At 46.7% G+C, this 21420-nt stretch overlaps 1 protein-coding gene across 4 annotated transcripts in view; it reads left to right on the top strand.

The window, feature by feature from the left end:
• LOC307244121 (dedicator of cytokinesis protein 9) overlaps nucleotides 1-21420 on the top strand; it is a 77971-nt gene that overhangs the window by 10375 nt on the left and 46176 nt on the right. The window contains exon 1 of one of the 4 annotated variants that reach the window (XM_080019167.1): nucleotides 19913-20148. The exons of the other annotated variants lie outside the window; for them this stretch is intronic. Coding sequence (XP_079875293.1) covers nucleotides 20035-20148 — 114 coding nt within the window. The 5' untranslated portion in view covers nucleotides 19913-20034. Of the gene's footprint in view, nucleotides 1-19912; nucleotides 20149-21420 lie in introns of those variants that run through there. 4 annotated transcript variants of the gene reach the window in all.

Raw genomic sequence — 21420 nt, forward strand, 5'->3', positions numbered from 1 at the left:
GCCCGTCCCGCGACGGCGCCCCGGCGAGCGGCACAGGTGCGCTCCGCTCGCCGTGCCAGACTCCCTGACCTCACTTTCTATCCTATTAGTGACTCTACTCCACTGCACAGAGCCAGCAGCAGCACCACCACCCACCCCCCCCCCAACCCCTCGAGCGTGTAGCTCCTACAAGTGGCTCCGCCCATGATGATCGAAGGCATCAGCGTTTCTCAATGCGCGATGACACTAATTGGATTACGTTGGTTGTGTTTTGGATTTTTATTCGCCAAACGAATAAAAAAGAGGCCATTGGGAGGACCTAATTGGTTTCTTATCACCATAGATTCCTTGCCAAACATGTGTTCCCATCTGCCTCAGCCAAGACAATTGTCATACACCTAAGATCCTTGCCAAGGCTTAAACTTTCCAGTTTCCAATGGATTCCTGAGTCCTTTCCTCCGGAACCCTGGAGGCTTTTTCTTACAGCGATCACAATCTGCCATAGTTTTCAATCCTTAAAACGCCTTATTCGTAGGGAATCTACTGCTGCTATCTACAGTGCCATCCACTACTTCTTTTTACGAAAATGGGATTGTCCTTCCCAGAATACTAACAATGGACAGAGGATCACAGGAAGGAGTACTTTTTTTTAAATGGCCCACATTGTGGTGGTGTGAGGAATGGACGCTGCTGTCCAGAATAGAAAAAAACCCAAAACAAAACATTTCCAAAACATTGATAGACCGTGAGACAAAAGTATGCAGTTCAATATTGACTGTCTCAGGCTCGCCGTTCTAAGGCAAGGATGTATCCCGTAACATGTGCTTCCTCTATCAGGAAGGGCGGCAGCGTAGAAGGGGGTTGGGGGCACCGCTCGTCAACCTCCCTGTCTCTGCAAACACACCAGCGGCAAAGCTACAGAGGCACTTTTGGCATCCCTGGACCTTGTAAACCATTTAGAGCCAATCCCATATTCGTCTGCATGGCAGTCATTAAGAACCAGATTGTCAATAAAGCACATTACAGCAGAAATTATATGCAAACAGATTTATAGCTTTATATCACAATTTCATGGAACAAACTGAATTCTTGCTGACAATTAGTTTTGTGTCGTACCAGACCTTGAAGACCTTGTTGTTCAAATATCTCATCTATCACGATTGCGTGATAGATGAGATATTTGAACAACAAGGTCTCGCTTCACCATAGAGTAAACAGGTTGTTTAAGCCGGCTGTTTATCCTCATGCGTGTATCGCACCACCCGAGGCTCTGTGACCTTCCCGGGGTAGTCGTGTGGCACCGTCACTTCCACAGCGGCGCGGCAGGTGGACAGACGGACGTTCGTCTCCTCCTCTTGTTTCCCCCGATTGTCGCCAGCGCTCAGGAAAGCGGGATGAAGAGGATTTCCACTGATTGCAGACAAAAGAGCGGACCCAGATTAGCCGATCCTCAGGAGGATCCCCAATTCAAAAGTCTCTCCTGTTTCCCAACCCCCCCGGCTGACCACTGGGAGCATTCAGTTTTTGCGTCACAACGAGCAAACCGTCCGTTTGCGGAGATGGCGGCCCCTCTTACTCTGATGAGTATTTCTCCCGTCGCTCTGAACGGGGGAAACGTGTTTTAATGAGCTTACGGTACGTGGAGATGCATTTCGACCTCTGCACCTCCACGTTTATCCTGCCTCGGTTTGTCTTTGGTTCCACTTTCACACTAAATCTCATCCTGTCACATGCTGGTTTCCAGTATGGCGGGCTTTAAAGATTAGCCCCCACCACCTCCCCCCGCCCCCGCGCCGTAGTCCAACTCTCTCCTCGCACTTCACTCCTATGGCCTGGCCGAGCCTTTTTGCTGTTCCCTCACCCGACACCTCCCTGTTATAATACACACCCATGTATATATTTAGAACGATATATTATCCTCGTGCGCGGCTGTAGTATGTGCACTGAGCATGTTTCAGTCGGCGGCGCCGCCGCATTTCGGACTGCTCAGTTTAATTGGCTTTTTATTGTGTTGGTTTTTAACTCAATCTCGGCACATGCCATCTGTTAGACAACAAGAAGCTAATCCCTTAAAGACAAAATTTCCAAGGCTGTGAGAGGATTATAAGGTTATGCATTGCCTCACTCCACTAAAATGAAAGAGCAATTTAAATGGAGGGTTTGCGCAGGGACTGCACTGGTTCATTATTCCAAATTCTATTAGTGCTTAACAGACTTTCTGCATTTTCTTGGAGCGATTTGTAGCTCAAGCACACATAGCTTGGGATAACAAATAGTCAGTAAGAGCAAAGTGTGTGCATTATTTAACCTTCTACTGAATTCACAGAAAACAAACTGATCACCAAAAAGATGATTTAATAGTTTGCAGTACAACTTAGTGAAGTTTGCAGCTAATGCAGCTGACTTATTATTTATGAACACAAACAAGTGCATATTTAGAACGATTTTCCGAAGACGTTTCATTATATATTGCTTGACTGAAAATACACAGCAGGAATACTGTTCTGACATGACGTTCTGTCCCTAAAATCAAACAGGATTTCCAAAAGCGAAGTGACGCAGGCAGAACTATTGATCAGAGCACAGGAAATAAATTGCTCATTGTTTGAATGTTGGTAGCGCTTTTGAAACAATGCTGGGCTTACTTTAGTCACTCACCGTGTGTGTGTGTGTGTGTGTGTGTGTGTGTGTGTGTGTGTGTGTGTGTGTGTGTGTGTGTGTGTGTGTGTGTGTGTGTGTGTGGGTGTGGGTTTGTGGGTGTGTGCGTGTCTCTCCTTGCGGGGGCCCCAGGGTGCAGGCCAGTATGGGCTTGCTTTAGGATCTGGCTGTGCGTTGCTGCATTGCTGTCATGCTGCATGTAAGAACCTGACCCTGACAGTCATGGACTTCCACCGCCCCCCCTCATCCGCCAGGAATCTCGGCCACACCTTCAGCTTGTTCCGACGATTAATAATTGTCACTGCAGCCAGCCATGGCAACACGCTGTTGCCTGTACGAATCGATCGCTCAAGGCTGAATGGTCTTATATAATAAAAAAAAAAATGTAAATAGTGATCAAAAGTGGCCTGGCCTGTCAGAGGTTTGGAATCTGACAGAAGGACTGTGTGGAACTACCTCTCCATGTGTACAGATTCTTCACGGGCACCCCTTCTTCCCTTGTGGTCATTAATTGTTCTTTAAAACATACTTTCTCAAAGCGTCGGGTAAGTGTTAAACAATGGCCGCGGTGGGGTATGTGGAGATCATTGACAGCTTGCGGTGTTGGGGTGATGCTGTGACTGTGGTTGGCCTCTCAGATCAGTCAGGGTATCGGATGCCAGCGTGCAACTTTGATTTAATGGCTTGTTTAATGGTCCGAAAATTCATATCACGGATATGGTCTATATCTGGGGTTGAACGACCTCTAGTGGATGTAGTACAAATGGTCGCCTGTAGGTGGCAGTGACAGCATTCAGAGACCCCCTTGCCTTTGGACCATTTTCTTATGAAAAGGTGATATGAAATGAAAATTTGCGTAGGCTGTTGTTTATCTCGTTGAATGCTCAGTGGGGTTATTTATTTTTTTTATCAGCCGTATGGCTGGGAAATGTTGATTTTACAGAGAAATGACAACATTTAACGAAGGCAACTCAAACTAGGCAGCCGACTCTGCAGACTATTTTTATGACTAAACCAAGCACTTACAACAAAACCCTTTTCTCGGTTCTGAAAGCGCGTCCCAGCCTACATGGCAGTTGATTGCTGTGTTTTCTGGGGTTGATTTCAGGCCCTTGAGGCTTGGCACTGTCTCAGCTTAATGTATCATGCACTCATATTGGTATTTAATTCTGCGTTGGTGTCCTAATCCATATACCAACGTAATAAGAGGTCGCTTCATTGAGTTCCTGCTCAATTGTAAGTATAGTTGAAATTTACGTCTGATTCTGAAAAAAATCAGTAAATAAAATAAATCTGTAAATAAATCAGTCAGATAAATAGAGGCGTTATTATTGAAAATAATAACTTCCAAATAGTGAAAGTTACAGATTCAGATGCACATGCTTTCCTTTCCTTGAAAGACAGGGCGTGTTTGTTTGTGTATCTTTGTGTATATATTTGTACGTGTGTGTGTGTGTGTGTGTGTGTGTATATGCTGTGTGTGCATGTATGTGTACGACGAGTCGACTTTTACTTTTTGTTTCCTATGTGTTTATTACGTTGCACTCAGTGCCAGCTCTACAAAGTCAAGGAAACGGCGCCCCTCAGGAAAATGGTTCACTTCTTTTTTCTTTTTTTTCTTTTTTTTTTTTTTTCTTTTTACTCCTGGGACAAATAAACCATCCCGAAATACCCAGCCAGGGGAAGAGGATGAGGCCTCTCATGTTTGTGTTGTGCCATTTAAAGAGGGACGGAGCAACCCGGGCGTCAGCCCCGGGTCAGAGGGAGACTGCGCCCAGACCAGCGTAGTAGCAGGGCTGTCACAATCCCGGAATTTTTGTTGTGATACAAATAATTGTGATGAACAATTTAACAATTGTATGTAAGCTTATGAGAGAAGAGATACACGTCGACCTATAGCAGAAGGATGACATTAAGGGTTGAAAGATAGAAGCTTCAGTATTAGTTTATATTTCTTAGTATGTGCTTTAAACCAACTGATGGCAACGCAACTAATTAGCATTTTATTTTTTTGGAGCATTTCTAACATTGGCTTCAAACTTTCGATGGAAACATATGATTCTCAAATCTCAACAACTGTACGAAAGAATCGCGATCTGCTGAAATATGAACAGGTGATGATGTAACGATCAGGTGGGCTCTACGCGGTGGTTACAACCATCGGTGTGAACTGCCCTTGTTGGCTGCGGCTCGGACGTTCGTTCGCGGACAGCTGCTTCAGTCCGCCGCTCAGGTATTTGCGGCTGGTCGTGTCATCTCCCTGGCATCCAGAAATGTAAAGCATTCATCTTGTGTAAATTCCAGACCTGTGTCTGATGGGCCTCCCACACGCACGGCTTCTGAAACCTTATAGCGTGTAGGTACACGGACACACCGCTCTCCCAACCACTCCTGTCAGTCAAACGCTCCTCCGCGGCTTCTCCTTAAGAGTTTACTTTTTTATGCAACGGTATTGATCCCACCATGTAAACATACACGTATTGTAGTTGTATTTGTGGACTTGAAAAGATCATTAGAGTTAATACGATGTGTGCCCGTGCATCCTCTCCAGGGGTTCAGGGGATTCATGATTGAGTTTCCACTCACACACATCAGCAGGAAGCAGCCACTTCCCTCCTCGCGGCCCTCAAGAGCTCCAGCTGGCGGCCGCGCTGTCTTATCTGCCCCGCTCGGCTGGGCCGCTCGGCTGATGTCACCATTGTCCACTATACTAGGGCCTCATTCACTATCCCAATACACACACACACACACACACACACACACACACACACACAAACACAGACAAACTCATGTATATACACACACACACACACACACACACACACACACACACACACACACACACACAATGTTCCTCCTGCAGTGCCTCACAGCAAACCCTGGGCCAGCTGTGGACTTGACCTTCATCCTGGACTGTCTTCTCAGATGAAATGCCAAGCCCCCCCCCCCCACACACACACACACACACACACACACACACAGACAGACACACACACACACACACACACACACACATCTACCTCTGGGCCCCTGCTAAATCATGTGCCCACCCCCAATCCAACCCAACACTATGTGCAACAGCTTGACATGTTTGTATCCCTAAAATGGAGGCGGGGGGCACGTTAGTAGGGGCTATTCTCGGGCAGTGACATTGTCCCAATGGACCAGATGTTGACTGTGGTCAGTGTCCCCAGGTGGGGAAGGAAAACAGTAACATAATATCTGGATTGCATGGCTGGATGAGCACTGACATTCCCCCGCTGCCTGACCTTTTTTTTAGGGCTCCGAGTGCCTTAGAGCGGCACTGATTGAGCTGAGGGTTGAAATCAGCCCATGCTTTGACACCGCCGTAGCCTTATTTACATATCTATACCAGAGCAAGAGCAAACCCTGACACGGGCTGTTTTGAAGCGTTTTAAGGGCAACAACTTGTGTTTTCTTTTAGTGACATAATAGATAGCAGCGGTAATCCGTTCGGTGCAGCTGCGTCTCGGATGTGGCTTCATCTCCGATACAGCAGCTGCAGTGGTAAGGGGGGGGGGGGTGCATTGTGGGCCCCTTGGAGGCTCCACACCTGATTCGTGCCCTGCTCTGACCAGCACAGATAGACCCCACGCTGTGCCTGGACGGATGTGAATCCCACCATTTGTCTTCCCCAGACTCCTCTGCACCTTAATGTGCATATTCCCAGAGCCCTGCATGGGGTTGGAGGAGCTGTGCTCTATGGCTTTACTACTCCATCAGGATTAGGGTGGTAAATGTGTGGCGGGGTCACCTGGACACGTTACTCTTTTTTTACGGAGTGAGTCAGAGTGCAGAGCATGCAGCCCGAGACCAGAGCAGTAGAACCAAACTCACCGTCACAGCAGATGACTCTGCAACCCCCGCGTCGCGCCTGAATAATTCATCCTCCGTCCGGCACGGCGTACACACACACCCACACACACACACACACACACACACACACACACATACTCACACACACATTTCACTCCAGTCGATTGAGAAGACCTCCAGTCACTCATCTCAGACCGCCATATGTCTTTTGTGTGTAAGAGGTTTAGTAGCAGCCAATCAACCCTCTGGCTGAAGCCTTGGGCCTTGTGGTTGGATGATGGCGTGAGGAGGATCTACTCAACTGTACTCTACGCTAATGTAGATAAGGAGGAACAGCTCCTCCTGGGACGCTCCTCGGGCTGAGTAATACACATTTTCTTTCTGTTGTACTGGAAACCCCCCCTTAATATACAAAATATTACTCAAAATGAAAGAAATCGTGCCATCCCCTCATTATTAACAATTATTATAATACACACATAATTTTCTAGAAATTTGACGTTCAATGAGGCTTAAAAATGAAACACTCGCATGTGATGCCGCTTCTGATGCGTCCCGGTACATCCGCAGCGTCATGGAGATTCTCAGGTCATGACGCGACGTCGCTTCTCGGGTATATTTAGGGGCGTTGCGTTATGGGGCGACGCGCCTCAACCCGCAGGGGCGGAATCCGTCCCCAAGGCGGTAGATTTACATTCACCAGCCGGGGACGCACGGGAAACAAGGTCTGAAACAACTTTAGCCGTGAATCATTGACCAGCTTTTGCCGTTATTCATGCCGGCGCTCACTGGGTCGTAACTGCTGGTAATACGTGACGACCTGTCTTTCCAGGAGATAAAACATGCTGCAGAGTACAAAGAGGTTTGTGTTCTCTGAATGGATTATTAGCTTAAGGAAGGGCTTTTTCACTTAGCACGGACTAGAGCCGCCCAGACCTCAGAGCTGTCATATTGAGACAGTCAATGGCTCAGTGGCAACACTGTACCTCCCACATGTCATTATAAATGTCCTTCCAGAAAAATGGAAAGCCCTTGGTACAATGATAATCATACTGTCTATTGTACCTTGAAGTACGTTTCACATCTCATCAAATCTCATCAAATGATGAAACCTTACAGCACATGGAATTGGACCAATTGGAATTAAGCTGCCGACATGCAACACACGATTTGAATTTGAATTGTCTCCTAGTTCTGCAATCGATAGATTCCCCCATTTTCACCACGCTGTTCAAAGTCAGCTGTATGGGATGATTTATACGGCCCATTGTTCCAAAACACTCGAAAGCCAAAGAAAGAGTTTATGTTAAACAAGCCTGTCTCTGCACCCGCCTCTGCAGCGAAAGCCCCAAATACGGCCATTTTCGACGTGTCAGTTTTACACCGGATTGACTTATTTGCCTTCTTCGCTGTGAGCCCCGCGGAGCTGCCTGGCACTGACAGGGGGATGAGGAGAGCGGATCAAAGCAGCGACGGAGGAGGGGATGAAAGAGGAAAGGGGGAGAGGTATTTGCGGCGGATCAATGGCGGTAATCAAAGTCTAGTCTTTCCCCTCCCTCGCTCTCTCTCTCTCTCGCGCTGAATTCCCCCCCCCCCCCCCCCCCCGTACGTGGGCTCAGCCGCCTGCGAGCTGCAGCTCCACCTCATTGTGCAATCAAATGTAGTTCAGTGTGTCAAGCACTGCTGAAATATTAACACAGCGGCAGCAGTGTACCGACTTAGCCGTGGACTTTGAAAGTGCTCCACGTCCAGGAGACTGTGTGTGTGTGTGTGTGTGTGTGTGTGTGTGTGTGTGTGTGTGTGTGTGTGTGCCTGTGTGTGTGCGCGTGTGTGTGCGTGTGTGCGCTCGTCTCTACGCTCCCATTCATATGTGAGTGCCCACATGAGTATTTGTCAAAACCTGCTCCGCCCGTTTGGTGTTCGTACGTCGTGTTGGGTATTCTGTTCATTCTAGGCCCAAAAACCCCTCAAAATCTAAACAGCAGGCAGTTATCACCAGTTGAGGGTCCTCTTGGTGTCTCTATTGTCTTTATGTTGTTTTTTGTTTGTTTGTTTGTTTTTCCCCCCTCATGGGGGACACAAGGTTTGTGAACTCTGAATGTGGCACTGCCTTTTTTCTCTCCGGTAGCTGGAAGGCTCTGCGTGCCGCGTCATGGCCATTTAGGCGACATGCTTAATGGGGTCGACTCTTCCTGCCAAAGGTCTGTGGCTCTCTCCAGCGCGTCAACCATGGCCTGCAGGAAACAGGGGAAACAGGGATAAATAAACAAGAGATGGACAATGTCCCCTTTCCCTCCGTCGCTCTTATCCCCTTTCCTTTGTAATCAGGACGTGAGGCATGGGGCGGCCGCCGCAGGCAGACAGCCCCTCGCTGTCTGCCCGCCCGTCTGACTCATGAATTACGACGCAAATCGCCTAACTCACAGGAGGGCTTTTTAAATTAGAGGTAGAGATAGGAGATGGAGCTGGTGATGCACCAATACCACTTTTCCACTGACGCGACCTTTTCTGAGACCTGAACTTGAAGCGTTGGTCCACTTCCAGGTACAAATCTCATCCATTACTTTGGACTTTAGTTTGGCTTTCTTAGAATACTGCCACTGACATATAATCCATTTTTTCCACATTAGAGACATCTAAAATGCATCCCTTTGCTTTTTGGGATCGGGGATTTTCTCTAATACAATATCCCACTTGAGCCCGGTACCAGACCAATTCCCATTATCAGCATCCGTAGCCTCAAATCCCCATATGGAACTTTAATGATCCCCAATGGGAAACTACAAAATAGATTGGGGAGCACACCAAACCAATGCAGTATTGTGAAATAATGACAATCAATTCATAAATGTGTGCTTTGATGTTTGTAGTAGTTTATACTGACTACAGGAGATCCAGTATAAGGATTTATGGACCTGCTTAAGGAGGTATTTTTTATATATACATTTTGGTTCATTTGGTGCATCCCCCCCTTGTCACATTTCTGCTATCCAGCTTTTTCCTGCATTTTGCTCTCTTGACTCCAACCCGTACACATGTTGTTTCAAACGTATGTTTAAAGACCAGTCACTCTTTTGGCACATACAGGTATCAAAACCTGTGTATGACGGTGTTTTGGCCCTTTTCTCCTCCAACTCCTCATATATCCGCGTGGACTCGGCAAAATCTAGAGGAAAAAAAAACGGTCTCGGTTGTAAAAAGGTTCAAATCCTTGGCACCGTCGGCGTGTTTTGTAAACAGCGATCATCCCGTTTGCTCTTTCACCATTTAAGGACCTGCTTCATCAATGTTCCTGGGTGAAATTTATCTTATGTTATCATTTTTTTTTTAAGGTCATTTTTACGTCATATTACCGAGTATTTTTTCATTTCCAGCCTGTCCTGCTGAGTGCTGAATATTATATTCCTCGTGTGCTGTGTGCTTCACTCTCTTGCTCTGCTCTTGCCAGGGATTTTCGCCGCTGAACTAAATAAGCAGTCAGCCATATTGCTGTTTGCCTGCAATCTGTCCCTCTGGATAAAAGGCTGCATTTAGTACAACCCATTTACTTCATATTCACTCAACTTCATGGGATTAAAAGTATTACACATGGCTTTGCACTGTGTAGTATTGGTTCAGAGTTATTTTTTCCCTATAAAGCTTCTGGAGATTAAATGACATTAACATGAACTTTGGTTTTGGTATTTTAGCAAAATTAAATGAAATGAAAATAATAGTAAGATAGAGTCAAATAGTGCACAGGCATTTCACATAGTTGTCTGTGAAATCAATCAGTTTTGTAACCAAGGCAACAGAGAAAATGATAAAAGAAAAAGGGGGAGAAAAAAAACAGAGAACGGCGGCTGAGAAGCGGCGGAAGAAGGGATTGAGCCGTGAGCGAAAGAGGGAGACAAGCAGATGCAAAGCCACATCAGCCACTGGAAATGCTGAAGCTCGGCATTGGCTGAAACGGCGACACACAGCATCCTCCGCCCCTCCCCACCCACTCTCCATCCCTCCATCTCTGCTTCCCTCTCTCTCTCTCTCTCTCTCTCTCTCTCTCTCTCTCTCTCTCTCTCTCTCTCTCTCTCTCGCTCTTCTTCTCTCGCTCTCTCTTGCACTCTTATCTGCTCTGCTGACTGAAGCAGTCCAACTGTATCAGTGCTGGACTGGGCAAGCTGGGGCTTAACACTCATGACTCCCAGTCCGTAAGACCAGTACCTCCCCATCACCCCGCCACAGTCCTCCCTCTCCTGCACTCTCTCTCTCGCTTTCTCTCTCTCTCTCTGACCGGCTCAGAAGAGGCTTTTCGTGCAGAAGATTCGTGCAGGGGTCTGGGGGTTAAGCATCATGGGCTGTTCTGGAGGAGTAGTCGTTGCAAGGCTGGGTCTGGGGAGCCGGGTCGCCGGTGGTCTTTGCTGACTGGCGCCTCCCTGGGTTTGGATCCGGAGCGATGGGGTGCACCACCAGCGCCGTGGTGATCGAGGGGCTGCGCACGGTGCTAGAGAGGAATTGTAGCGGCTACACCTGCAAGGACACAGCCGAGTCGGGCGGCCAGACGGAGGCTGAGAGGGCGCTGAGTCGCAGGGAGTCGAGAGCATGGCCGACACCGAGGGTTATAAAGGTGTGTGTATGGGTGGGGTGGGTGGGGGATGGGGGGGTTTAGCAGTGTGTATATAACTGGGGTGTGTGTGTGTGTGTGTGTGTGTGTGTGTGTGTGTGTGTGTGTGTGTGTGTGTGTGTGTGTGTGTGTGTGTGTGTGTGTGTGTGTGTGTGTGTGTGTGTGTGTGTGTGTGTGTGGTTAATGTTTGGATTTGCGCTAAAGTTTGTGTCCTGGCATCAAAAGAGTAGTGTATTCTTGCCGGGAAAGGCGGACCCCGCCACCAGCAATGGAAGCAGCTTATGGAGGAGCACATGCATGGTGCAAATAAATCATGTGTATTACTTTGGATGTGTGTGTGTGTGTGTGTGTGTGTGTGTATGTGCGTGCGCGTCTGTGTGCATGTGTGCGCGTGCGTGTACGCGCTCGTGCGTGCATTAAACTTTTGGATTTGCGCCTTTAAGTTTGTATGCGTGGCGCAAAAGAGCATGCAGAAACACGCACAGCACACGTGCTATGTTTATGTGTGTGTATACTGTACATGCAACACGTCTCTACTTCTGTGTAAAGACACGCATGCATCGAAGAACTGATCATCCGTGCAAGTTGTGGTTGTCATATCTGTCCCATTTAGTTCTCCTTATTAAATCAATGTTCATTATTGAAAGGTGTTTATCTTTACGTGAAAGTTCTTCCATATCAATATGAAATATTAAAAAAAGGGGAAAACTCTCCAAATTATAATTTCGCTGTCAGGTCAAACCCTCCTCCATGAAAAACCAAACATAGGACATGAATCCGTTGAATGATTCATGCCGTGGTCATGTACACCGGCAGGGTTACAAAGTGCAAAATTCACAACTGAACCTCCCCCTGTCAAGGAAACACACCCACGGTGATAGTAGCGTACATTTAAATCAGGCGGTTTCCCTTTCTACGACTGGTACCCAATGACGCATTTTTTTATGGCGTTTAATTTATGGAATATAACGTAATAAAATATAACCTATAAAAAATCAATAACTTACAATGTGATTTTGATGCAGGCGGCAGCATTTTTTGATTCATCCGCTGAGTAAATATAAACACATGATTATTGCAGCCTGGAATGTAGGGCAGTTGGCTGGCTGGATGTTACCTCGTGGCACAGTAAGTCGTGCAATGGTTAAATCCGCCAGGAGAAGGGTGGTGGTGGTGTCGATGGTGGTGTGTGTGTGTGTGTGTGTGTGTGTGTGTGTGTGTGTGTGTGTGTGTGTGTGTGTGTGTGTGTGTGTGTGTGTGTGTGTGTGTGTGTGTGGCGGTGGGGGAGGCGGGGGATGGCAGTGAGCTTTGTGTCTGCTGGAAATCAATCAGCGCTCTTCATTCGGGAACCAGCGGGCTTGGCAGCGGTTCCTGCTGCTCCGTACCAGCTTGTCTTGCCCTCCTTGTATCTATTTACCCGACCGTGTCCTGGTTGCGGGCGGTGAGGTCCACCCCCCCCCAGACGCTTGGTTGGTTTGACCGTCGTCAGATTCCTCGCACGATGCTGGGTGACAGGGAACTGCTGTGCTCGAGGAACTGGGTCAAGGACGTCGCCGCTTCCCCGGAGAAAAAGGGTTTCGACATCCAACAGGGTTCGATTAATCTTCCCTCTGCATTTTTATTTTTCCGGCCTCTCAAATCAATTGTTGAAGATCACAGGGCGGTTAAGCTGTGGACACTTATAACTGAGTGTCATAACCGGTGAGATGTAATTAAAAGCGTTGGCTCTTAGCTCAGACAGAGAACTCGGACAAGAATTTCCCCATCCATCGCCACATGGTCCATCTTCCCTCCCTGGACCGTGGAGCATGTTCCAATTCTCTGTTTTTGTCGCCCTCTGGGTCTGCTCATGTAAAGATGTCAGCCGGTCTCATGGCCTTCTAATTCCGTTGATTCCTGGAGGTCATTGTCGCTGCGTGGGCGGTATTTAAAGCAGATGATGAGGTCAAAGGTCACAAGGACACGCTCATACATACCCGCCCCACCCGCCCCCCCTTCCCCCCCAACACACACACACACACACACACACACACACACACACACACACACGTGATAATAGGCAGGGTGGGTGAGGGTTCGCCTACCAGGAGTCATTAGGTGACCTGTTTTTGGGGGGTTTTACGATTCTGTTGTTCTACGCTGATTAGATCAACGCACTGTTTTGCTTTCTCGTGGAAATTTGCCCTTAGCCTCGCAGCAGGTGGTGTACGCCTCAGAATCAGAATCGGGACATAAACCAGCAATGTTTATGGCTCCATAATGTTGTGATATAAAACGGTCATGTACTGGGCATTTTTCAACCCCCCCCTGCTCAAGGGACTAAGGTAAAAAAAAAAAAAATCAAACAAGTCAAACTTTTGAGAAAAGCAAGTTGACTCTGGGACTTGAAGTGTGATCCACCCAACACAAACAATCTTATGGATTTCCACTCTAAATTCAAATTCAACACTTAAAAGTTTGACTACATATGTAAATGAATCCTGTGTAATTGTGCTGCAGCCTTGCAACATTTTGCATGAGCACAGCCTGGGGATTTTTGCCTATGATTGATTGATATCAGGGGGAATATGAGAGTGATGAGAATTGGCTGGAATTGTGCAGGCAAAATATATTATCCCTATATCTGTATGTTATACAATGGCAATATAAATTCTATACATTTTTTTAGTCCAAAAAACCTTTCTGGCCAAAAGCGACACGGCATGTCACCGCTTGTCTTATCAATGGAATGTTTTTTTTCCAGGAAAGAAACAGAGTGCATGACGTCAGATTGGCCCGTGATAAAAGGGGCTTTTATCAGATGATGTTTTGGGGAGTAGTGCTTCTAACTTAAACCTGCAATGTTTTCTTCTGAAACGAAGCATGCCTAATGAGTCAATTATGCAGTGTTTAGAAGTTCCTTGTGTGAGGGAGTGTATTAAATAAAATACCTCACTGGGCCTGCAAAGTATCACAGAGCGATCGTTCCATTAAACATTAAAACTGCTTTGGAAAACAAAGATCGGCTTTCCTTATTTGCCATGCAATTGACTTTAAAATAACCGATTGATTTTTGTTTATGTTAATTGCAAGGATATTCATATTTGACGTTGGCAAAGAGTATTGATAAAGAGATAATATGAAGAGAATATAAGCTCTGAAATCGAAGACGAGTAGAAGAATAATTCTAAAATACTCTGTAAGTGCTTTTTAGCTCTGGCCTTGAGTAGATCCTAAAAAACAATCGACTTCTCTTGGCTGAGGCATTGTTGTCCCCTGCGTTGCGGTTGTTTCCTAATTTGGGAGGCGTCTTCGTCCTCCCCAAGTTGCTCCGGGGACAGTTCTGTAAGGGGAGGGGAGAACACGGAGATGTTTTGTGTTTCTGATTGAGGCAGGGGGCCGTTATCTGCCGCGCTCAGCGTTGTGTGCCTGGCGTTTTGGCAACAGCAGCCGGGTTTAATTTTTCCCCACAGACTCCCGGGCACCTGGAATAAAAAAAAAAAAAAAAAAGGAGCGTCGAGCGTTGTAGCAATGATGTGCTGCTTTTACCTTGATGTGGGCGCTGATAGAAGGTGCCTAGTTGTAGGTGAACCAGTTCATATTTTAACATGTCAGGTCAGGTGCTTATTTTTTCCCCCTCGTCTATAAAATCCTTGTTTTCCCTAGTGCCCCGCCCCTAAAGCTGTCCTCTGCTGTTTTGACATTAACATACAGTAATGTAGACACAGACAGTGTGTGTTGATTTAGACGGTCAGCTGTGGAAAAAGAGTCCCAGTCCTAGGTAACGTCAGCTGAAACCAGCTCACCTTTCCAAAAGCATTGCCGCGTTCTTGCAAAAGACGACGATCTTTGTTCTGTTGTTGTTTTTTTTTCCTTCTGTGGTCAGCGTAATCGATTCTATTTTGGAATGGAACTGGAAATTCCGCGGCGGTGTCCGGTGCATGAGCGTCATGACCGGGGTGTGTTACAGTTTCACTTTCTGGTACAAAACTGTGATCACTTGAAATGTCTATTTTAGCTCGGAGAGCATGTCAGGGACGTATCCAGTCAAAATTTTGTACAAATTGTAAACAAAATAAGACGAACTGGAACGAATAATCAAACCATGCCCGACCTCCGTGATCTTATGATAGCGTTGACCAGTTTGTACAAGATGAATTACTGATCGCATCTTATGTGAAAAGGTAGGTAGAAATGAGAAAACAGTATTTTAGAAAAAAAGTAATAAAAAGGTAAAAGTGCTCCATTCAGCATTTTACTTAAGTGGAAGTATTGACGTAGTAGATATCAACGTACTCCACTATTACAGGTAAAAGTGCTTATTCAAAGGTATGACCTCATATTTTGACTTGACACATTCATTTCTATTGGTTATGCTCCATCATTTGTTTGATGTCGATGGACCATATTTGATTGGCATTGTGGTTTCATACATAAACACTGATTGGCTCAACCTAATAGTTAACTCTGTTTATAAACTTGTATGCATTGATAAATCTAAAGGAGTACTATAGTGGTGGAAAAATATAAAGGCTCCTTCAATTGTACTTAAGGACTTAGACTAAAAGTGTGTGTAGCTCCACACCCTTTTGGCACAGTCGGTACAAGACCTGTTTGTATTGTCCTTATCTGCAGGATTACATCTTGCTCTAACCTGGTCTCAACAGCCAGCAGCATGGCGGGTCCGTGTGCCAGCACTGTGGATGGAAGGTGTCAAATCGGGAGTTGTGTTTTTGGTACATTCCAGGCTACACCCAGTTTTCCTGCTGGATCGCGATGGGAAGGTCCGGCGATTGCATCAAACCTTTGTTATGTAACGCAGTGGCCATGTCGTAGTTTAGCCACCGAATGGCTGTGGGGGTGGTATCCTGTTAAAAGCTCCACAGACTAGAAAAACACCACCCTATCGGGCTCCTCAAGATTTCTTTTTTGGCGCGGTGGCACAGTTGTGACACATTGCACTGCTGCCTCACAGCAAGAAGTTCCTGGGTTCGATTCCCGCCTGGGGTGCTGTTGGCACCGCGCTCCAGCAGGTTATCTCCCGATTAGGGGCCTTTCAGTGTGGAGCATGTTCTCCCCGTGCTCACATGGGGTTTCCTCCATGTAACATCAGTAAGGACCCCCACCAAAAACATGCAGAACATCATTGTCTGACCAGGGATGGACGTTTGTAATTGGTCCCCGGGCGTCGCTGCACACTGCCCACTGCTCCTGGCTGCCCCCCTGAGGAAGGACAAGCCAGAGTGGGTTAAAACCAGTTTCACCGGCCACCATTTGAAAAAGTGTGTGTTGGTCGCGGTCGCCGCATGGGTGCATGAATGCGATGAATAAAGAACCTTCTTCTTGAACGCATTAATTTAGGCTTATACTCTCTACAGTGAGCGAGAACACAACCTGGTTCTGTGCAAGATTATGCAATAACAGTTGAGATTACCGTTTTTTTAGGTTGAGTACTTTTTTGTGAGCACCACAAAGTGATTAGAGAACGAAACCCAGCATATGCTACGCTGGTGTAACTGTATTTGTGAAAATAAACTTTGGATTTTAACTATCAAAGGGACACGGAGGACAAGAGCAGAGTGACTCCATTAATAGTTTTCCTCTTAATGGACTCGCTCCATCTGGTCCCTGTCTTCAACATCCTCCTGCTTCTCTGTCCAAAAAGCACACAAAGACACCATGTTTCAATGTGTACTGTACTGTGTTGGCCCGGAGCCAGCCTTGCCAAAATGGGGTGGGGTGGCTCTTTTTTCATATAATTTGAGGTCTGTGGCACACTATCAGAACACTGTTTACCTACTTTAGATAAGGTTGCAGGAATCCATTTTAATAACAGTTTTAATTCTAAAATATGCATGCACACTGGTCCATTCTGCTGAATAGAAATAATCCAAGAACCAGACTGACATTTGACCAAACGGATGTGACAGCAACTGGAATAAATAATGTAGCTACGAGACTAATGACATGTTGTTGACTAAAACCACTCGGCAACAGATGCACCATGAATATTCCAGTAGGCGTCGTAAAAATACATATACCCGTCATTGTACTTTTTTTCCACATAACACACGTTTACTATCACAACTGGCTTGGCTTGAGGTCGTACCACCCATTTGAACCCTCACCCTGGCTACTTTCATGATACCGTAGGTGGCACGTTCTTAATTACACATGAGTTACAGGGAAAGACGAGTAGCAGGATCATAGCAGCATGCACTTTTTCTAAATACAGACTGAAATTCGGGGTTGGGCAACTGCAACACACATTAATTTAACGCCCATATTTCCTCCTGCATCCGTTAAGCCCTGTGGCCCAATGTGACACAAGCTATTTAAAATCGTATCGTCCAAATATTCTCTCGGTGCCAAAAAAAACCAACAAAAAAACGTGGAGGCAGCGGGAGGGTGTGTACTGTACAGTGTGTACCGTTGAATATGAATGCAGCCCTGTGTGCTTCATAGTAGATGTCGTTCTGGGAATCCAGTAGCAGGGCTGCGCTGTAGAGAGGAAGCCTCTTTGAAGTTGTGTTGTTGCTGCAGAATGGAGCTGCCAGGGAAAGGGTGCCAAAACCTCCTGCCGCTGTACAAACACATTAAAACCTGCGCGATCAAAGCCACGCAAGCAAACAATGTTAATGTGCCATTGTTGTGCCCACCACACCGTTTATTTATTTCTAATAATAAAGCAATCGTCGCTATGTGCCTTTGGGAGTGGCCAACATGCTTACCAACCGTGGTGGCTGACTGGCAGCCAAGGGAAAACAACTTTCGATACAACAATGCAGCTGCATCTGTGGTATATCAAATGTAATATACCAGCATAATGATATTGGCGTGAACAACTTTGGGATTTGTTGTGTATATCAGTGAAGCAACGCTGCAGTAATTGACCACTATCCCTCCCCTATTCACTCCCCATGAAGATGAAGAATGAGCTATAGTAAACAAGTGTGTCCACAGAACGCCTGATAAAGTTCGGTGCTGGGATTGTGGTGGAGTAGGAGTAGGAGCAGCGTACCGCGCTTACACTGTGCACATTCTTTTTTTCCGAGGGAAACATACCGACAAGAATTCGACCGGAGATAAACAGGCGATGACAAACGAGCCGGGCCGAAACGGAAAATAAGCTGCGTGGTTTGACGCCGGCTGCGATACAGTGACACTTTCTCTCTCTCTCTCTCTCTCTCTCCCTCTCTCTCCTACGAAAACACCTGCCTGCATGCCCCGAATTCAATGTGCACCATTGGAATGTATCAAAGCTTGTCAGCGCTGACACAGAAAGAGCGTGTGATTACTCACCTCCGCTGCTCCCAGCCCAGAGGGTGCGACAGCTCTGCCCTTCGGGGAGGACTCCCCGCTTGAAGCTCGTTCCACTGATGCCTGACAAGATCCACAGACGCTCCGTGTTAGAGCCGGCTGACGTTGACAAAATCAAACATCAAATTTTATCCGTTCTCTTGGCGACCACGTCGATATGGATAATTTGTCGCTATTTTCGGGATGATTATTGGTGCTCCTCATACGATTTTTACATGTAAGAAAAAAACTGAAAAGCAATCATTTGTAATGCGGACATTATGACCAAGCGGGTAGAGGCATTGAGTAGGACAGTTTATTAAGTCCAGAAAACTATTTATTTAATGCAATTCATCCATAAAGACAACATTTCACTATGTAATGAGAACCAAAAATATTGTGTGGGATCGATATTCTAATGATATATCAGCCAGTCCAACTCGGGCCAGTGTAGGGGGGGGCGGGTGCAAGGGTCTCACCCAAAGTGTGAGGGGCGGGGTGCAGGTGGCAGTGGTAGGGGAGCAGCTGTGGAACGATCCTGGCCCCGCTCCCTGGGAGCTAAACCCTGCACTCTGACACAGGCGTCGTGAAAAGATAACACGCTCCCCGCCGTGGCCAACCGAGGAATCCGAAACGGCGGGCCCGCTCTGAGGTGGGCCGAATGGGGCTGCGTCACAATGGAATGCCCCTCCAGCAGATGGATCAACAACCGGGGGGCCAGTGCAGACAGAAGCCAGGCCCTCATCTCCCCCTGATCTTATAACCCTGTGCTCACTAACAGCCACTATCTCCAGTTCAGACTGGAGAGTGAAGTGGGCAGGGCGGCCAAAAAACTTGGGTGATAGAGATTTATCAGTGACATTTGGTGAGGTCTTGGTGGTGACTGGGTCTCTAGATTGCACCTTATGTGGGTCAAGATTTTGTCCATGTTGTTTCTACTGACTAAAGCTGATGAGCTGAGCTTAGCTGCGGTGTTGACATGTTTTGAGTCACAGCGAAAGCTGGGCACCAAATTCCTTCGTGGCTACCCACACGTAAATTCTCCAGATGGATGACTTGACTTCATGAACGAGGACAGAAAAGCAATTGGAGGAATCCTTATTCGTGTCTTTTTTCTTCCTGCCGTGTTATCTCCCGCGGAGCTTGTTACTAATGTTTAAATGGAAACCAACTCCTATTCCTGCTTCCCCACTAAAGGCGTGTACGGTCCCTGGTCAGACTGTAATACTTTAGGAATGTGTATCTTTTGTTTGCCTTGTCAACTCTGTGTCATTGTGCAGGTGGATGGCATGGGGTCAGATATCTTTAGTGTGTGTGTGTGTGTGTGTGTGTGTGTGTGTGTGTGTGTGTGTGTGTGTGTGTGTGTGTGTGTGTGTGTGTGTGTGTGTGTGTGTGTGTGTGTGTGTGTGTGTGTGTGTGTGCGCGTGTGTGCGTGTGTGTGAGAGTGTTGGTTACTCCCCCAAGCAGCACAGCTGATTGTGGGAGGGGCCATCTCTCTCCAGCCTGTGTGTGAGTGCAGGGCTCTCAGACAGCGAGAGAGGGGGGCTTGTCAGTGTCTGACTTTTAGAAGTGGAAGGAGAAACTTACTGGCTTTGCTCCACAAACTCTTCTCCATTGGATATGCTGACCGACCACTTAATTTTGGGATCTAGTGAGGACACAACTTTCCACAGCTGTTGACAATGCAAGGCAGAGCTAACAAAGCATCTAAGAAGGAGCTGGTCATTGAGTCCCCCCAGCAGTACAGGAGCTTGGCTCCAGCTGAGGCTGAGGTAGACGCAGTGCCACCGGTGGTGGTAAGTCATGGCCTAGACCTATAGCAGACTTAAAAAACTGTACAACTCCTTTTATGTTGCAACATTATCAAAGCCAATTTCCTTTTGCATGTTAATGTAAATAATGTCCATTGCGCTGCAGCAGGTGTATGAAGTCTCTGCGCTGGTTGACTAAGTATACTTTCCACTTGCTCATGCTCATGACATAACAGCACTAACTTCAATTCAAAAAGTTTATAGTGCTGTAAAAATGCCCTTCGATGTGAAATGACTTCGACATTGGTGTTGGATTGAACTTCTGAACTACATCACCAGGTTGGGCAGTAGTGTAGAATACAGTTCTTTGCTTTACGAGTGCACAATTCAACATCTCGTAAAGGGTTTTATTTGGCTCAAAAGTCAACGATAATGACAGGAGCTGTGGGGTCGAGTAGCTTGGTGGCCCCAGAGTCATCTGAGCAGTATGTAGAAAAACTTTAAATGTATGTGTTAGCGGAGGCAATACACAGTGCCATTGTCCCGTCTGAGTCTGTTGGGCGGCAGTGATAAGAAACCATTGTGGAAGAAGTTGAGAGAGATTTCAAATGTTTTCTTGTCTTCCTGGTCTTTTTGTTTTCAGTTTTACAGACATTGGACAAATATAATACATTTGCTCATACAACTTTTCATGCTTTTTCTATTTTCTTGTGGATGCACATTGCAATGGTTTCTAGACATTTTCATGGAATTTGGGAGCAGCAACGCAGGTTGAGGTCTTATGACTGTGTAGTTTACAGTAAGAGGGTGACTGAGCTCCTGGTTGTGAATGGGCATTTTCCTGGCTGGGGTTTGTCTCTATGCTGTGCGGTCACTGACATAAGCATGTGGAGGAGTTCAGCGCTGATGTGGACGGTGGGAGGTAATGGAGGGAGACAACGGGCGAAATTATAGTCAGCTGGGGAGTGGGTTTCGGAATCCATCCACGATCAGAGGAGGAAAACCCATTCCATTCCAAACACTGGAATCAAATCTGTAAGCCTCCCAAATCAAACTCAGGACTGTAGAACTACTTAGACGGCAGTTTTTCTGACTGCATTTTCCATGGGTGTATCGGGTGTCCTGAACAATAAAATGTATTTCTGAAATTTGCACCTCAAATTGTATTGTCTTTTACGTAAACTCCCATGGTTTTGGGCTTATTTTGTTCTCCTGCGGCCATGGATGAATAACGCAGTTCACCTCTGACCTCCCCCCCAGGGACGTCCCTGGCACCCATTGCTTGGGAATCTCACGTGCTCTCCGGCCTCTGCGGTG

This window comes from Zeus faber (assembly GCF_960531495.2).
Source record: "Zeus faber genome assembly, chromosome: 18".
NCBI lineage: Eukaryota > Metazoa > Chordata > Actinopteri > Zeiformes > Zeidae > Zeus > Zeus faber.